Below are 19576 nucleotides of genomic sequence, written 5' to 3' on the forward strand. Positions count from 1 at the left end.
GATATGCATGCAGAAAAGCTGATACCCATCATATCACCATATCATAAGTTTGGAAACGCTTCCTTCGTCAGGAGTTCTTAAAAGCGTTAAAATTAATTAATACACCTTTCTGGTTAACAATTTTTGTTGTCTTTTATTCTTATGTGTCAAATAGTAATTTATTTCATCGCATTCGTTTTATCATTTACGTAGTTGCTGCTTTTTTTTACTGACATTTCTATTTGGTTGAAATATTTTTGGTTTTTGTAATTCTTTTATTCGTTAGATATAAATACGACATCACGTTTTCGTAATTGATATTTCTCCTATGCAATTTTCTTGTATTCCTATATAAAGCAATAAATAACTTGTTGATGTTTTGTTGGTTTTGGTTTTCCGGGCAGGGCCTAACCAATGTTGTGCTCGCCATGCCCCGCATTTGTTTGACGCTATACAGACTTAATTAATTTAAAATTCAGTTTTAGTTTCCATTCACTATACACAAATATACAATATTTACAATAAAATATCAGGGCTACGAATCTAAATGATAGAGCGAAGTAATCGTTCGAAACAGATAATCATAACGCCTAGTAACATTCAAGCCGTGTCAGGTGTATCTTCAAGCTAAGCCCACCTTTTGGCAAACCGAAGTGAAATCAAGGATTTTGAGCAAATTGTGTTTTGGATTTTTGTTTTCGGTGTAGGCTTCCCAAGAATTAAGAAGGCTTAGGGCATAAACAATAGGGTGTGGATGTGTGGTGGTGTGGGGGTGTGTGTGTGTGTGAAAGTCACGCGAAGCGTTGCCACCTTTCTCAGGCGCCAAGCATTTCCGCTCATGTTGCTGAAGTCGATGTTGCAGCACGCCAAGTCACATGTTGCTGCATCTAATGTTGTTGCTGTTGCTTTTTCTGTTTCTTTTTCTGTTGTTTTTTCTGTTTCTGTTGCTGCTGCTGCTGCTGCTGCTGTTGCGAGCGTTCTGTGTGATGCCGCTGCTATAGCTGCGACGAATGTGGCTGATGCTGCTGCTGCTGCTGGGCAGCGGCCAGCAGCAGACTGCGCGACTGCATCTCAAAGTAGCGCAAGAGCAGATTCGAGTATCAGTAATGTACGCCGGGCGCCGACGGATTGGGGGCGGTACTGACGCTCACCCCGCCGCTCCCGCCGCCACTGCTGTTGTTGTTGTTGTGGCTGCTGTTGTTGTTCGCATTGTTGTTGGCGCTGGTCGTGTTGGTGCTGCCCGAATCGCCCAGCCAGGAGTCGGGGCTGGGCGGAAAGTCGGGGTATCCCTGATCGGGACTGGAATCGTTGCTCAGATCGGAGACGTTGTTGCTACTGTGGAGGCGGTGGTGCGCCTTGCTGGCATGCAAACTAGACCCGACCGCTTGATCTGAAAGCAAGGCTAAGGTCATGAGTTCTGAGGAATTGGAAGCACCAGGACAGCAGACACTCACCTATGTTGGTGTACACAATGTTGTCCGGATAGGAGCCGAACGTGTGGCCCTGGCCAACTGGCGGCGGCGAGCGACTACTCGGCGGATACTGCGACGGACTCGAACTGCCGTGCATGTAGGATCCGCGGATGCTGTGCGGCGAGGCGCCCTCGTCCAGGCCCAAATTGACGGTGCTATAGCTGTCGTTGCTCAGATCTGCAAAGAGTGGAGGTGGACCAACAAATATGACAAATTACGCTATCACTTAATGGCATATCTAGAAATATTTCAGCTATCTAATACTGGAAACCTTCAGTTTGCTCAAAAAAAAATGGCAGTGAACTTTGAAATTGTTTCAGACAAGTGTCTACTTGACAATTTACATACAACCTAGACATCCAGTCTAGGCTCAAGCACTCACCGTGGTGACTGAAGCTGTCGTAGTCAACCTTCAGCTCATCCTTGTCGAGGAATTTGTCGGTGCGCGGCGAGCAGTTGCCCTTCATCGAGCGGAAGTACTGGCTCCAGCGCGTGCGGCCTGCGTCCTTTTTCAGTCGCTTCTCCTTGGCCCGCCTGCCGATGGATAGGAGCATAGGTAAGGCATGGGAAAGTAGGGGCAAACGCAGTAGGACGCACCTGTTCTGGAACCAGACCTGCACCACCCGCATGTCCAGGCCCGTGTCCTGCGAAAGCTGCTCACGTACATGGCGGGCGGGTTTGGGGCTGTTATTGTAGGCCGTTTTCAGGGTCTCCAGCTGCTTGGCGGTGATGGTGGTGCGCGGTCGCTTATTCGGCTGATCGCCGTCCAAGGAGCCATCCAGATAGAGGCCTACGTGGCGGAGTCTACAGATTAGAAGGAGTTCTACTAGATGAATGGTAAAAGGATGACCCACCCTTGGCCTTGGCCTCCTCATAATCCCGCTTGCAGATCAGCTTGCGATCCTCCATCAGGTAGAACTCGTCGCCGGTGTTCAGGGTGCGGGAGCACATGGCGCACAGGAAGCACTGCAGATGGTAGACGTTGTCCTGCGCCCGACGCACCACCTGCGTGGGCGGAATGCCCATATCACAAGCGGAACACTTTGTACCGTAACGTCTGTTCGACCCGAACATTGGCAAGTGCGACATGGAAGGAGATTTTTCATTAAACCAATTTGGCCTACCAAACGCCCAACGTCCACCCACTGCCAAGGACCTTGGCATTTGAGAAATTTACTTACTTGAAGAAGTCCTCCTTGCAGAAGAGCTGGCCATTCCGCGCGAAGCACTTGTCGTTCAGCTGGCCATGGCACTCGCTGCACTGCAGGCACTTGGCGTGCCACGTCCTCTCCAGCACTTTGAGGATGAAGCGGTCCAGGATCAGCTCGTGGCAGCCACCGCATTTCGGGATTGTGGCTGTGGGAAGACGGAAGGATATCCAATTAAGTGATATCAATGCTATGATGTAGGATGGGCTCTTCCTGCACAGGCGTTAAGAGTTTTCCGCTTTTCTTTACCCATTTTGTTCTTAAAACTTTATTTTTTCGATTTCGTTTCAGTCAAATATTTTTGCCTATGCACGCACACAACCGAGTCAAGACAACTGTTAATTGAGTTATTTTAATCAAAAATGAATTTGATTTTGTCGTCTATTTAAAAAGTCACTATATAGAAAAGATTCAGATTAGAGCGTAAGTATTGAAAACGAGAAGTGTTTCTACCAAAAAGATTTTCAAAGAGATTTTAAAGAAGATTAGACTTCCGTGCACATATTACAGTTAAATTAAAAAATCAAAATGTTATATACAAATATATATATATTCTCTGAGAGAAAATAAAAATGATTATCCTGTTATAACTGCACTACACATTGTTTTCCAATGCAATATTTTAATTTTATGAGAAGAATGGAACTGTGCTGAAACATATAATTATATGTAAATAACATCGGCTTTGATATTATACCTTTGGAAAATTAATCAAAAAGCAATTAACAAGCTGTTAAAATTACATTTGTTATAAACTCATTATTTAAATTTAGAAAATAGCTCGTATTGCGATTAAAAATTATATTTAAACCGCGAATTTGATGATTTCCCTAAGTCCTTTTTTGCATTTGAAAAAAGAAAATAACACAAAATCACTAGAATTATTCTGCTTTTCATAGCACACCCCTTACACTTTTAGTTTATATGTTTTTTTAACTCATCATTATCCATAATAACACTATAGTTCCGATCCATATAAATGTAGATTCTTGACCGTTCTTTTTTCGAAATCACACAACTTGTCTTAGGATTGACACGACCTATGACCCACTAGGTGTATCAAACCGAGGTGGTAGCCCTTTTTGCTACTTACATAGCAAGAACTCTGGCAATTGACTCAGGTTAATCGGCGGTACGCGATCGTCACATTTGCCATTGGACAGGAAGTCACTTTTGAACATCATTAGCTTCAAAAGTTCCATACTGTTGGTGGCGGTGGAAATCCCGACGCACTCTGATTGGATTCTTTCCCTATGCAGAGCAATCAACCATCACTTTCACAGTTTCACATTGTGGTTTCCGTTGGCTCAATCCACATTATGCTTGATTTTGCGCAAACTTTTGTTTTTTCGCTAACGAATTTCGGATTTAGTTTACTTTTTATTTGTATTTTTCGGCTTGGCTTGTTGTCCACCGTTATCACAGAACTTTTAGCTGCACGAATGACCGGGCAAAAAAACCGAGCGGCAACTTCGAGGCTTGGAAAGCAACTGACGACTAACGGCCCACGATTCGGTTGCTTATTGGAGAAGGGGGTGGACTGGAATGCAGCCACGCACACACACACGCGCACACAAACAGGGGCTGACATAATCACAGCTGGAATGGGAAACCCAACCCTTAGCGCTTCCAATTGGAAAGCCGATTCAGCTGCACCCTGTGCCAAATGTGTGCTGCTGTTGTTGCTGCTCTGGCTGTGCCAGTTTTCCAGACTGGCCTTTTTTCGCTGTTTTCTTTTGTATTTTTTCCCTTTGGCCTCAACAATTGAGTTTGGGTTGGTCGCCAAAAACAAAAAGCGGGGAAATTGCATTGTAACACTTTGCCACATTCCATTTTCCACTGACATGCGTGTGCGTGTGGCGTGCGTATGTGTGTGTGTGTTACAGGGGGGTTTTCTTTTGGCTTTTTTGTGTGTTTGTGCCTGGGATTGGTTGTTTTGTGTGCGTCGACGTCGCCTGCAGTTTTCGGGGAGTGGTCTCTTGAAAAGCTCTGTTCAGCTCGGCTTTTTTGCCAGCACCCGCGCTCTCTTTCTGGCACTCGGCCCACCTCTATTCCACTTTCGTGGTCTCTCTCTCGCTTTCGCATTGTTGGCAAATTCGGTTGGAAAACACACTGGTGTGCACTAAAAATACACATAAATATGTTTGCATTGTTCTGCACTGCAGTTTGGCCGACTCTTCTTCTACCCTGTCATATCCTGCCCGTACATTCGTGTGTGTGCGTGTTTGTGAGTGTGTGTGTGTTTGTGCGCACTTGGCTGCCATTGCTTATTGTTGTGTCATTGTTTCGTAACTGTGAAAATGACCTTAAAGCCGTTAAATAGCTGACTGACTGACTCCGACCGACCGGCTGATCGAGAGCAACGTCTGCGCACCTGCCACCCAGGAACCCCTACCACTACCCCTGACCCCTAGCCCCAACGAACCCCCTTAGCCCTTAACCCCTAACCCTTTGCAGCCAAAAACCCACACCTAGAAACTTCAATCAAAATGCTACAGATTTATGCTTAATGTTCAAAATTCTATTATTCTACAATTCAAAATAATTTGTTTGAGAAGTGTATACAGGAGTATTTAATATCCATATTGGAAATATAACAATATGTTCTATTCCAACGATAATTATTCTTTTCTTTCAGTGTAATGCTTAGGGAACTTTGATTTTGAAGCGTAAAACCTTAAATTCCAATGAACTTATGCTATAGGTATATTTAAATTTCAAAATTTTATTTAATAAAACTAAATTAATTTTCCTTGGAATATGCTAATGCAAAATGTTGCCTAACTCAACAACATGTTGTGTCAGCAAGTTCGGTACGATATTTCTCTCAGTGCATTATAGCACTCTCAAGCGCTTCGACCGCCCGTCAGTCAGTTTGCCAGTCGGTTGGTGAGGAGAGACGAGACGAGACTTATGGCTATGAGCTGCCAAGTGGTCGGCGCTCTCGGCCTCTTGGTTTCGGCCATTTTCCAAAGGCCAAAATAATGTGCGTAGCCAACGGAACTCACACACACACGCATGCAAACGAGGTAACCCACACACTCGCATTTGGCATTCGGACTTTGGAGAGTTTATAAAGGCTCTTCTTTGTAATTTGACTTTACAGTCTGGTTGGAATATATGTATTTTTCTGCAGCTCTTCCAGGCTTCTCAGATTTTATTCACAATGGCATTATACACTGAACGATAACAGCTTTTTGTAAAATACAAGAAATGGCAATAAAACATTTGACCTCGGAAAGGAACCGACATACATATTATTTTACAGGTGTCTCTCTTAAGAGAATAACATGAAATGAAGTTAAATTTGTGATAAATTTAAATTTATATATCTCAAATATTTTTGGTTTTGAAGCATCTTTGTTTAACTTTTCCTTCAGATATGTGCACTTTAAATTCGTAGTCTACTTCTTGGGGATTTCGCAAACCCCATTGAAATGGGCACAAGAATGGAAGCACACAATTGTGTTCGTCGAATGAAAGAAAACCGATACAAATTCATGGCAGACAGCGGCGTTGTCAGGACTCGACAACAGGACTCACAACAAAAAGAGCGAAAAAGAAAAGCGAATTTGAATGGCTGCCCTGGGCAAAATGGCGGCTTCGCAATCGAAGGCAAATTGAGCGGCACGCAGCCAGGCAAACAGGAATATACATAAGTCAACATACAATATATGTATGGTTTTATCCATGTCGCTAAGCATTACTTTGGACAGCAGGAGAGCAGGAGAGCAGGGAGCCGGGTTCCTGGACCCGGAGGGGAGCTCAACTATGCTGACAACCGGCAAGGCAGCCAAAGCCGGGATTACGTCTCGCAGGAGCCAAAAGCAGCTGTTTCCGTGGAAGCACATCGCTCCACCCCGATATTATGGTATTAAGCGGCCAGAGACAGGGCTTTCAAAAATTCATACAGCCAAAAAACACGACATGTCCTCGACTTCTCAAGCTGGACACACGCAACTCCAGCGACTCGCCTTTTCTTTTTGGCCGAGCTTGTTGCTTAATCGCGACGGGCGAAAGACAAATGCTCATCAACCAGGTGGGCGGTGGGTGGTGCTAGGTGGGTGGTGGTGGTGGGAATGGGTGATACACCCACAACCAGCAACAACTACAACCACTTCCCCGATGAGGGTGCACTGGGGGTTGCGGGCACGCCCTGTAAAATGGCCAGCCTGCAGCAAAACAGCTAAATAGCAGATGAAACAAAAACTCGGCTATATCTCAGCATAAAATACAGAGTATTATAACAACAGGAATATGGCATCGCACCACTATTTATATGGTAAAAATCTGTGAAGTATTATCTTTTCTCATAATAAAAGGTGTTTCAGTACTACAAAAAGGACAACTCCTGTATGATATCAAGCTGAATATCTAACATCTACTATTTTCTATTGCCACTCAAGTTAGCTAACTGGCTTAAGAGTCCCACAAACCTTTCCTATCGACACAAGACTAGAAGCAAATAGGGTGAATTTCTCGCAGTGAAACCTCTGGCTATATCCTCCTGGCTTTCATAGTTGCGCTGCAACTCGTGGCCCAAAAGTCCCTTGGCGACTTTAGCCTGTCGTGTTGCCTCAACGTTAAGACTTAAAAGCGTTGCCACCGCACTAATGCCTCGCAGCTTACTCTTCCATATTGTTCGGTTTATAATTTATATACACTTTTTGTTGCCACTCGGTTTAGCTGGTTGAGCTGGTTTAGCTGTCTTTCGAAGCTCACCACGTTGCCGAAAAATAAACATGACTAAAATGCCAAACCCAAAAATATGTGACCCTGTTCTTGCAGTCAAATAAAACCATTTAAAGTTTATTTAAATTGAATAAACCCTAACAAATACGGTTTATCTTCCCAAGGGAAGGCAAATCGATTTTTTAATAACTTTGCATTTGCATTGGATGAGTTCTGGTTGTCATAGCCTCGCTAGATTACATTTCATCGATATAATTAGCCCGCTTCTGATCGATTCCGCGACATTATGTTATTTTGGGCCAGCGCTGACATCTGTTCGGATCCTTTCCAGGTAATTAGATTGACAACTTAATTGATCTGCCCCACCTCGATGGCCGCCAAGAGTGCCCAGCAATTGCAGCTCGACGACTCCAAACAGCAAATGACCGTAATCAACATGAATGGAGTAAGGAGTATGGCGCTCGGACTCATATGGCCACATAGCTCGACTCCACCTCCGCCGCCAGCGGAGTCCGCGCATGGACAAACAAAAGACCCATTTAGATAAAGAGTCAAAGTCATAATCATAATAGAGGGCGGTGGGCCACTATTTATATGTATGCCCCCCCACTGAAACATTTCTCCTGCCCAGCAGACCAACAGCAAAGTGACCAACTAAAAGTTATTACGCAACACCGATGCACTTCGAAAGGGGTAAAAAATGGGGAAAACGAGGGAGCGAGGGAACGGCCAGAAACGATTGATATCGTGCTGCCAGAAGGCAGCGAACCAACCCAACTCATAGGGCAAAATGCGCGATAAAATATTGAAAGCACTCCAAAAGCATTAATAAAACGGCATCCGTGCTCCGTGGGCTGGGTAAGTGGGCACACGTGAACTTTACACCTCCGCCGTGGTCCGGGTCAGGAATAAAGTAAGGCCAGAAGGAGACAGGACTCGAGCACTCCAGGACACGGCAATCCCCGCCAGATGTGCCTTCATCGCGTGCGTGCCACTCGTTTGCCGCGCCGCACGCATCCATTAGGATTCAAATTGTGCGCGGTGGCGTCGTCCTCGTCCTGGTCGTCCTTTTTATGCGACGGCCTCCCCGACTTTGCCTTTTTTATTTTAAGCACATACCCTTTCCCGGGTATTTTCTACCGAAATATTTAAATAAAACTATGTGGAATAGTTTTGGCCAAAAACTACATGTGGGTTATTTTTCTTTAAGGAGCATACTGGATAAGCTGAAAAGTATTTAAAGGAAGCGTTTCCAACAACATAAACGGGATTAAGAACTAAAGAGCTATGTTTAGCTAATATATCTGTCTAGAGATTTTAAACAAAGAAACAATTACCTTTACGTTTATATTGCTTAAAATTATACTCTAATCCATCCATTAAACAAAATATATGCTTCGTTGCAGAAAATAATGATATATTTTCTTTTTTTTTAAAGGGTATATTCACAACTTTTTCCAAATACTAAATTATTTTGCTGGGATGGGTTTAGTTTTGGCTACAATTTGACAGTTCAGTGGTTGCACGCGTCGTCACTTTGCATTGGAAAACAAGGGCGTCATCTGCAAGGACTCGTTGGCCAGGCGAAAGGACACGAACGCAATGACCGCCGCATATTATCTAATTAGGCGGCACTTGTAGGCCACATTACGAAACAAAAAGTTTCGCCATTTGGGGGTAACAATGTACAAAAAAGTAGCACTCAACTTTATTTGGGGTTGATTTGCGGGCGGGAAACAAAGCGATTTGACTGCGGGTTCCAAAAAATTAGGTGAAGTTGGTCAAGAAGAGACATTAAAAAAGTTATGAAAGCAACACAATGCCAATGGCTTTTAAGTTAGTAGACTTTGAGGAACTTTAATCACCTGCCTATATTATGGTTTCTTTAAAGGATAAAAAATGTTAAAAACCATAAGAGGGAATTAAACAATTAAGTTAATTTATTTTCATATTATTTTACATCTTAACAAAAAGCACGTTCTTAAGAATGGAAAGAACAATATCATAACAGATCTTACATTATATTCTCATCGTATTTGGATAGTAACAGTATTGCATTATATGTGGTTTTCCAACACACCTCCCACTAAGAATCTGCCTTTCCCAATAAAATGTATATAATTCAGAAACCTTTCGTAAATTACTCCACCATCAGACTATTTTTCCGGTCAATAGATTTAGCTGAAGAAAGTCCAGTTGGATGGGTAGCTCCATCCTTGGACCGCCGAGTGGTGAACTATTTATCATAAAGCAGTGGCGGTGTGCAGGATAAAAGTGGAGATGGGTGTGGCGGCCTGGCAACGCCCCCTTTTAAGCTTCCAGGACTCCTTGAGCGCGCGACTGGCAGCGCATCTGTTCCAAAGCATTTATCAAAATGTCAATGCAGCACTTAACCAAATCCATTAAGTAACTTCGCCTTAGCCTCCGCATCCGGATCCCCAGCCGCTTTTCGCACTCATTCAGTCGCTCAGTCAGCCAGTCCGTCATCCAGTCATCTAGTCAGTTTGTCATGCATTCATTCATCTATTCATTGGCCATAAAAAGCGCCGGCTATTGTGATCCGCCCAACCACCCAGCCACCCACCAACCCATGGGCAAACTGGTAAATGCGTCCATTTAGCGGCAAACAAGCGACAGATCCGCTTGTAATCCTTTAAGTGTATGCAGCGCCAGTCATGGATATGGTCGGATATGGTAACGGGAATGGAGGACGGCAGAAGGGGCGGCGGAGGACTCCTGGGGCGGGGCACTCGCACTAACGCACACAGACGCAGAGTCAGTCTGGTGACAGCAAGTGCAATAATTTGTTTGCAGTTTTCCCCGTTAAGTGCTCTATTTTGTACAAATGGAAACATCACCAGGCAAAGGAAAACGCTCTTGTTCGAGGGTGTTGCCGCTATCCTGGCCCACATCCTTCCCCACCTCCCATCCCCACCCCTCTGTCCGTTCGATCACCCGCCCCTTTGAGCAGTCGTTGTTGTTGCTCTAACGAAATCAATTCGACAAAGTTAAATAAAGACGAATCGAGGGTGGCGGACAAAAGGACTCGCCCAGGACGAATTCGTGACTGATTCGGAGCAGCCTCATTGACAAAGTCAAGTTCCGAGTGGAAGGACTTGCAAGCGGATCTGGCACAGTGGTGGCAAATCACAAATTAATTAAATGAAATTGAAGTTTTTAAATCATTTTTTGTGTAATTTAAAATATTTTATAATCAATAGAGAGAAATAAGTTAGAAAGAAAAGTTAAGCTTTCCTTAGTTCTTCCGGATATATCTGAAATTTCTAACTTCTGTTTACACCACACAGGACCAAGTGTTCACCCCACTCCGGAAATACAAATAAGAAAGGAATTTCCGTTGAGCTCTCGCTTATGACAAAATCCCGCTGTTTGTTTTCGGAGTTTTACGAACACATAATATATATTCATTGCCTCTGCATTTTCGAGGACTTTGCCACCCCGAGATCCGCAGGGTGTTAACAAAGCGCAGCACCAGGCAGCAGTGGGTTAAGTCCTCGGGCGCATTGATGACATATTGGGCGCAACTCGGGGGTACTTTGTGCTCTACATACCGTAGTTAATGTTAATGCTTTTAATGTAATAAAAGCGTTTGCAGCGTTTAAGGGGCGTTTCAGCATGAATTGGATGGCTTGCTCCTCGGTCTGGAATTGGACAGGTTCTCGGTTTGTTCTCACTTGTTGCCACGATCGTTGATGTCACATGTCAGCAAGTGGATTTCGGACCACTATAGCTTGCGAGGATTTGGGATATGCATTTAGCCTCATGAATAATCCTGTTTCCTGGTAAAAGGGAGCGCCCGGTGCCGTGGAAAACTGGTTCCAGGACACTCCCTCTTGTCGGCCAGGTGAAGACAGCCAGGCAAGTTTATTGTGCAACTAAAATGGGTAAGCCATAAAAGGAACGGCTTGGTGCTTAACCATTCGAACTCACCTCCGACCTTCGCACTCCACAGGGGTTGGGTGCTCAAAAAGTTTACAGTGCACTGTGGTCCAGAATTCGATTTTTTTGGCATAAAGTCTAAAAATTGAGCTACAGACTTGAAACTTTGTACATTTTGTTGTTAAATCACAAATAGTTTGCACAGAAAATTTGAAGTTTGTGCGACCACGCCCTCTCTTGCCTCCCATATTAACTACTGGTATGACTCAGGAGTCAACGAAATATAATTTTTTTTTTTTTTTTTTTTTTTTAAAGTCGTGTATATTGTTGTTTTAAAAATAATCGCCCTCTTTTTCTTTTAGTTCTACATTATAAATTTCCGAATCTGAACTCGAATCAGAATCAGAATGTGAATCCAATATTTTGTCTCATGGATCAGGTTTAAAATTAGACTGTATTTCCAAAAGACTTATTACTGCCTTCGGAAGTGGTTTTTCCTATTTTTTCTCTCTCTTTCTTTTAAACAAATTGTTGATAAAAGTGGGTCCGAGGAATCAATCGCTCTGTGGAAAATATCACTCATCCTATTGATCCGACTATTTTTCCTTGCATGTGATAGTCGGTCCCTTTTGTAAAGTTTATTCCAGGCTTCACTCGAATTTTCAGTTTCCTTTTTAATCTTTCTCCTGCATTTTGGTAAGATAAGTTTCGGCGTCCCATTTGCTTCGGTGTCGTGGAGTTTTCAAAATCTCTAACAAGAATTGTTATCTTTGACGCCATCCACTTGGTATGTTTGGAAATAAATCGGTCTAGTTATCTGTTACACTCGGGCAGTTTTTTTTTAATAAATAATTCAAAATTTACTATTTTTTTGTCAATATCTTCTGTCTGTTTCGATTCCTGATTATTGTTGTTAATTGCGGAATAAACGTAATCTGAAACATAACTTATTTGGCTATTGTTACGCCTCCAAATGTGCAGGAGGACGCTATGTCAGAACTCAAAATTGCCTATATAAAATCAAATTTTTAAGAAAACGAGCAAAAATGGGCAAAAGATATTACTTTACCGTGAAAGACAATAGTTAAAGGTACAAACTGACGTTTTTAACTTTTGTCAGAAATTGTCAGAAAATTAGTTATACTCCACGAAACACAGGGGACACGTTAGAATTTTCTGTTAAAATACACATAAATTGGATGTCACACAACATAAAAACAGTACAACTATACATATATTACCTAAATAAGTTAAAAACATCATACCTTCGCATTTATTTTCCATATTTTACTATAATTTTTGGATGCGTATTAACGATCATACCACATGCAAAAGTAAGCAAGTAATTTTTCGGAAATTGCATTCTCTCAATCAGCTTTTTAACACTTCAACTTTAAAAGCTCATAAAACGATTTAGTGAAGCTTTTGGTCAATTTTGTTTTTGGTTTTTATTTATATGATCAATTTTCTATTAGAAAATAATTGCTAGAAGACGATATATTGACATAAAAATTTAGACTTTATGCCAAAAAAAACGAATTCTGGACCATAGTGCAGTGGAAAACAAGGACTTGCTACTTTTCACGGCGAAGCTTTTTTGCCTTTTGCTGCAATATGTTGCTGATTATGCCGCTGGGATTAAGTGTCAGTCTACCCAGCTGCATAATGACCTTAATCAATTTGCCCAGCAACCCTCGGCGTGGAGTTTTCAGCAGCACTTCAACTGTTGCATCCGTTGAATGCGACTGTTTGTTTGTCCGTCCGAAGATGGGAATCACTTAACACGGAGGGAGCGACGCCGGGACAGTCATCGATATATTGAACTAAAGCAAACGGAGCAATAAAAAAGGCAAGTGCTCAAAGACCTCCTGTAACCAGAGATGAGTCAACTGCGGTGCTTCGGGGTCGAGGAAGGAGCACCCTCGGCGCGCTAAGTGGACTCATCATCCCGGACACGCGACTGCGTGGAGGGCCCAACCCTCGGATAGTTATCATCGTCATATGGAAATTCTAGCCGCGTGGAAACTCCGGGAAAAACGCGTGCGGCTTAGCTGCGACTTATGCGCCCCCTCTTCAGATTTTCAAAGTGGAGTTCCGTTGGCTCTCTGCTGAGTTCGTAGGTGCGAGCCACGCACTTGACTTGTTAGCCACGTTAAAAGTGGCTCACACGTGCCTGCAATTAGGGCTGGAATGGTAACTCGATACGGAAACGGGTCTGAGCACTACTCGCACCACTTGGCCGTGTTAGCATGAAGCCAGCTTTCCTTACACTAAACAAAATTTAAAAGGAAATGTTTAAGCTTTAAATAATCAGTTAGATAAATAAGAACGTTTCTAGAACTGCAAACAAAGTGAAAATAGTTTGCCTGTCCTTACTTTCGAATCAATTCTATTTCTATTGAACAGCCTTTCAGCAATTCCACAAGTTTTTGTGCAGTGTGGTGCGTGTGCTCAGCACCATTAAGCTGTCTTAACCAGATAACTGCCCATCTCCGACAGCGGCGACGACGAGCAGGTTCATTTCCATTAACCGGCAAAGAGGCGTTTAAGTTAATAGCAATGGCCCCCAGAACTCCGCCCACTCCGGGCCATTCCGAAATCCGGAGAACGGTGTGCGGTGTGCGGAGTGCGAGTACGGATCACGGACTCCCCTCCATTAGCGCGTGCCGTGCCTCAACCGACGGCGTGTTGCACTTTGGCTTTGCCACTTTTAGTGTTTCATAATTAAAAATGTTGCCGGTGTCGTGTGGTCGACCTGGTCTCCAGTTACCAGTAGCAGATACCACACCATCTGACTCCAGGCAGCCACCATCAGCTCATGCAATATTAAGTCACGGGGACGCACAGGACCCGAACCCCCACGACGATGGACCCCATCTGCAGCTGGGCCATTTTGTCGCCTGCTCCGCCGCCATTTGCCAAGGTGAAAGTCTTTTTGGGCACCTTTTAATGCGTTTGCTTTTAATTCCGGGCCGTGAGCACTTATGTCCTTGCCCCACCGCCCGCTCCTGGTTCCCGGTCATTCAAAGTAAGTGGCAACAAAGCGCTGCGACATGTTTACCTCGCCTTTCACCAGGACCTTCTTTATTATGCCTATTATAATTTACTTTATGCATTTGTTTCGTATTCCGTTTTCTTCCCCGGCACTCGGGTAGTCCGATTAAGTCTTTGTGGATGGCTTTTCTAGGACGGAATGTTGTTCTCCTTTCTCTGCGCCAGTTATGCAATTTGTTAATTGTGGTTCTTCATAATGGTTTGCCAGGGTATTTTGCTTTGAAAGCAGCTTTTTTACAATTTCTTGCTTTGTTTCTGAACACACCTATTTTAAATGTCCTTCCTAATATGGAAACCTTCGTTTCTCCCACGTACTTATATTCCTTTCTACAACTTTTCCAAGTAGTTAACCGCTAAAAAAACGAAAAACTAAAAAAGAGCCGCATTAAATTGCATGCTTTAACCAAAAATTAACTGTCAAATATGTTCGTTCAACAATTTGAGAGCAAAAACTGCTTGGCAGGACAATTGGACCAGGACCAGGAAAAATGGGGCGGCTGGGGTGCAAACGGGGGCGTGGCATGGGCGCAGTGCGGTCCGTGCAACACAATAACTTTTCAATTTATGGCGCACATTCCATCTGACGGCCATTAAACAATGGGATCCACTCGCCACACACATTTTGCTATTTTCCGTATTTTCATTCTTGTTTCAGTCTTGCTCGTTTCAGTTTTTCCTCTTTTTGTTGAAGCTTTTGTAATGCGCTTGGCTTTCGGCTACTTTGCAAAAAAACATTTTGTTCGCCGACTGTTATTTCCCTTCTTTCTCTTTTTTTTTTTTTTTGTTTTTTCTATTTTTTCTGGCAAACAAAAGGCGCGCGCCCGTTGGCAGCCATTGAAGCGTCAAGTCCGAGCTGCAAGCTGACCAAACGACCACCGGCACCCTTGACCGTAGCTGTAAAATGTGGGAAAAAAAGGTTTACGCTTTTACGGTCCACGGTCCATGGTTTACGGGCGGAAAAGTGCTGCAGCTCCGAAGAATAGGCGACAACGACGACGACATGGAAGGCCCATGTCGGATGTCAGTTGGCGGCGAAGCGGAGAGGTGGGCCACCACTTCTTCAGTTTTGAGTGCTCCCCAGCTAGGTGCCCATCATCAATCGGGTTCGCCTCCTCCTTCGCCTTCGCCTCCGCCTCGTTGAGCTGCCTTTATGGTTATGGACGGCGATTTCCGTTTCCTCCACCACTACTACTGCGTCCAGTCCTTATTGTGTCTCAACTGCAACTTCATCAAGCGGGCAGGAACCACTGGGGAAGTCAGGTCCCCAAGATCCTCTTCGTGCACTAAGGCAACTGGTATCTGGTCAAGCAAAGTGTTTTGTTATCTAGCAGATTTCAAGACTTTGCCAAATATGAACTCATATTTATTCTTAGCATTTCTTTGAAATGCTTACTTTCTTAAAGATCTGCATAATCTGGAGAATCGTAAAATATTTAAGCTTCAACATCCGAACTTTTGGCCAATACCCAACCCAAAAAGCAACTTTCAAAACTACACAACTGTTTATTTTCGAGTGTATTAGAACGAAATGTGGGAGTTCCAAACAAAAAAGAAACGAAAAATGGCAGAAGAAAAAGGTTTATTGCGGTCTCTATAAAAATACACACTTGGGGTGATTTCCTCTTTTGAAGCTGGCACAAAAAGTCCTAGGTGTGGGTGGTATGGGATGGTATAGGAGATGGTATGGGATGGTACGGAGTGGTGGGGTGCAGCATGGAATCGTTTGGGTTGGCTTGGGTTAGCCGGGTGCTGTTGGGGGTTAGGTGGGTGGGTTGGGTGGTTCGGCTGGGTACGTCTACTCTAACGACTTCGTTTCGGTGCCCATTTTATTTGCCTGCTCCGAGAGCTCGACTACTCGACTGTGCTCTGTGCTCCATTATCTTGGCTTTGCCTTTATGGTCTTTTGTGTGCGTTTGATGAAGCCAAGATGGCGCAGAAAATGGTTGGCCAGGCTCTGAAATGGGGGAGAAATGCGGAGTGGGAAACGGGGAAACTGGGGGAGCACGGAACAGGGAGCAGGGAGCAAAGAGCTATTTCTGCCTGCCTGCTTGCCTGTTGTTGAATTATCAGCCACAAAAATGGACGTCGCCATATTTATAAAAGGACCCAGGATCGCAAAGTGTGCGCTCGAAAAGGACGCAGCAAATCTGTGTGCAAAGGAGTGGAAATATTGGGATGCGGATTCAATTTCCACCAGAATTTATGGGCAACTCTTTAAGGAAGAACATTTTACTTTTTTACATCTTCAGCTCTTTCAGTTTGCTTTAACCATACTCATATTCTCGAACTCCTATTAATTTCAAACATTATTCGGCAGTATTTCAAACTCTTAAGTAAATGAAAAGTGAATTCTTTTAATTGACTTTAAAGTAGAGACACACATTTAAAGTTATATAACAATATTAAACTCAAAACGAAACCTTGGGTCATTTCATCGCGAACATAAATATTGTCTGGGATTTATGAGTTCCTTTTATGAAGGGTCCTTCACGTGACAAATAAAGTGTAGCTCATAACTCTCGCCATCCTCACGCGCCAGGGACAAACTTTCAATCTGTGCCCCTTTGGCTGTCGTAACTGCATGGTCACGTCCACAGGGCCACGCCCACCCATTCCGGCTGCGCCCACTGCCTGCTTGAAGTTGAGGCCATAAACTCAACTTAGCTGCAAGTTCTCAGTTGAGATTCGGCAAACAAAAAAATTGAGACGTGCAATGGCCCGCTGCAATCACCAATTTACGTGAGCTCCCTGCGGCAAGCAACTGGAAATGTCCTGATCCTGACACGCCCACATTGGTGACCCAACTGCATGTCTACCCAGAGGTCATCACAACATTACCGCCAATCCACCACCCGTTCAACCCAAGCACATGTACACTGTGCAAAGTGCAGAGTTGTAGGAGAAACACAATTCGAAGGATAATTAAACGTAAGCCAAATATTATTGATATCCTTATTGCTCTGGGAATACTCCGGATACAACATATAAATTTAAGGACATACGAGCAATTATAATTCGTAATAGTTATCTTTTTAGATGTGCAGTGCTTAGATGGTACCTAAGTATCTTTGCTCAAATTATGCAAGGAAAGCATCCTTTTCTCCACGTGGAACCCAAAGTAGTTTGACCATTCGGAGTTTACTTCCCCATTCTGGCTTTTAAATTTTTATTTTGCGTCGCCGTGCGATTCCCCAATGTGCTGGCAACTGGGAGTGGAATGCACTTGGAGTGCATTCTTTATGCCTGCGCATATCCGTGTGGAAGTGGACGTGCCGGGGACGAGCCATAAAGTATCAAAAATTCAAGCGCCAGGCCACAAAAACCTCTGACAAAACTGACGGCATTTTCGCACTCAATTACTTTGCATTAGAGACACCAAAGATGGGGGAGACGAGTGAGCCTGGGCTGGGGCAACAAACAGGGATTTGTGTCGTTCCATTAAAGTTTTATTCACGCAATCGACAAGGGAGTCGGGGTGCAAGGACCTTACTCCTTTCCGCCGGAGAAAACCCATCCGAAGTCCAGCCCACAAGCCCACCCAACAACTTGTCTCGCTTCGGCCCGAGCGATAATAAAAAACAATTTGCCACCCATTGGGCATTAACGACAACAAGCGACAGTCGCACCAGCGAGCAGCTCCGTCCACCCCTCGACTTTTCCCAATTTCACAGGACTTTTCCCGATCTCATACGGATACCATCCCCTTTACGCGGACGCGGAGCTGGCGTGTCTGGTGCAGTTTTGTCACAAATGGCAACATATGGCCGAATGGTTTCAAGTGGCCAAGGACCTTGGTCTCTCATGCAATAAAATCATTTTGTTCAATGAACGCTTTCAGCGCGGCATCGAATAATTTGCGACATACGCTCAAGTCAATGGACAGGTCACAATCGCAACTAGCATGGTGTGTCATGTGCTTCGGGAAAATAAACCCATTTATCTATTTGCCAGCTTGAGATTTTCGGGGTTTTCCGATTTCGGATTTCGGAAGGAGGTGCTCTAGCCTCTCCCTTATCAGTTAGTTGGCCAGAGTTTTGCCCTTCCCCCACATTCGGATTACTGGGTCAACTGCAATCCGACTGTGTGCAAACATCCCAGATAGCGGCTGCACTGTGCGGTGACTTCAAAGCCTATAAATAACTTTACTCTAGATTTAATAAACGATTATATTGGACTTAAATCCAAGTAGGCAGCATGTATGAAGAATGTTTGTGCATAGGCACTCCTATGGGCTTTATACCCCCTTTCGATTGCCCCAATCAACTACTCGAGCTGCAATCAGTGCCACACATATGCAGCCAGTGTTTATATGGCCACTCCAAGGAGCTCAGGTTTTGGAGTGGCTCGTAAGCCCCATCTGGCACACTCTTTTCTAGCCCCGGTACCCACGAATCTGAGGGTTAGGCCATCGCTAGTTATACAACGCTTGTTTCTTGACACTCTCAAGTGGCTGTGGAAAATAGTTCAGCAATCTGTGTAAATATTACGGCAAGCTGAAACAGAAAGCGCACCAGTTAAAGATACAGATACAACTAGAGAGCCCGGAGCAGCACCTACAGCGGCACTTCTTAGATCTCTGGACAAACAGCCCACTGAAGAAGGCCACGGGAAACCCATCAAATGGATGTGGGTACAACTACATCCATTCAAAAAGAGTTAAAAGCATATCCATTTGTGACAGAAATATATTCCCTTTAGTTTTAGTTTAATTTAATATACATAGCTTGTAAAAGCCAAAGTTGTTAGGCCAAATAATATTAGCAAGCTGTTGAAAGTATTTCTGTTTGTAGAAATATTATTTATGGGTAGTCAAAAATATCTAATACTAGAAATATTGGAAAGCTGTAGTAGATACTTTAATATATGCCCAACTCCTTTAATTATTCTTGTAAACTTATGGTTATTTGCATTTCTACTATTTGATTAATATTTGAAATCTATTAAGCTCACAACTAGTGGGTATTATTTAGTCGAGAGGTTCACCGATAGCACTCAATACTCGATCCTGTTCGTACGGTTCTGGAGTGACACTTATCTGATTCAGTGGGTTTTGGGTTTGGTAAGGGTTAGGCAAAACTTAACTTATCAAGTCGTAAGCCCGATAAGCCCCCATAAGTGGCGATACTCGTGGGATTGACTGCCGCCGACTGATTTCGGTGTGGAAAACAAAATCAAAACAAACACCAAATCCGCGATCACATTTCTCCATTTCGGTGTGGGTGAGTTCAGTGTCTAGCGATCGACCTTTGCAACCTGACCACCTGGCTCATC

At 43.8% G+C, this 19576-nt stretch overlaps 1 protein-coding gene across 6 annotated transcripts in view; it reads right to left on the reverse strand.

Annotated features, from left to right (window-relative positions):
• Positions 1–106: 106 nt before the first annotated feature.
• The window catches only part of LOC6732772 (LIM/homeobox protein Lhx4), a 29753-nt gene continuing 10283 nt past the window's right edge, over positions 107–19576 (reverse strand). For 2 of the 6 annotated variants that reach the window (XM_039291116.2, XM_039291117.2), the window contains 6 exons: positions 2633–2807; positions 2306–2517; positions 2049–2241; positions 1834–1985; positions 1434–1628; positions 107–1369 (listed from right to left, as the gene is read on the reverse strand). In XM_039291116.2, the coding sequence (XP_039147050.1) occupies positions 1080–1369; positions 1434–1628; positions 1834–1985; positions 2049–2241; positions 2306–2517; positions 2633–2807 (1217 nt within the window). In that variant the 3' untranslated portion in view covers positions 107–1079. Of the gene's footprint in view, positions 1370–1433; positions 1629–1833; positions 1986–2048; positions 2242–2305; positions 2518–2632; positions 2808–2908; positions 3028–3752; positions 4165–19576 lie in introns of those variants that run through there. The other 4 variants (XM_039291118.2, XM_039291119.2, XM_039291120.2 and 1 more) reach the window with 4 other exon arrangements.

Source organism: Drosophila simulans, chromosome 2L (genome assembly GCF_016746395.2).
Source record: "Drosophila simulans strain w501 chromosome 2L, Prin_Dsim_3.1, whole genome shotgun sequence".
Taxonomy (NCBI): domain Eukaryota; kingdom Metazoa; phylum Arthropoda; class Insecta; order Diptera; family Drosophilidae; genus Drosophila; species Drosophila simulans.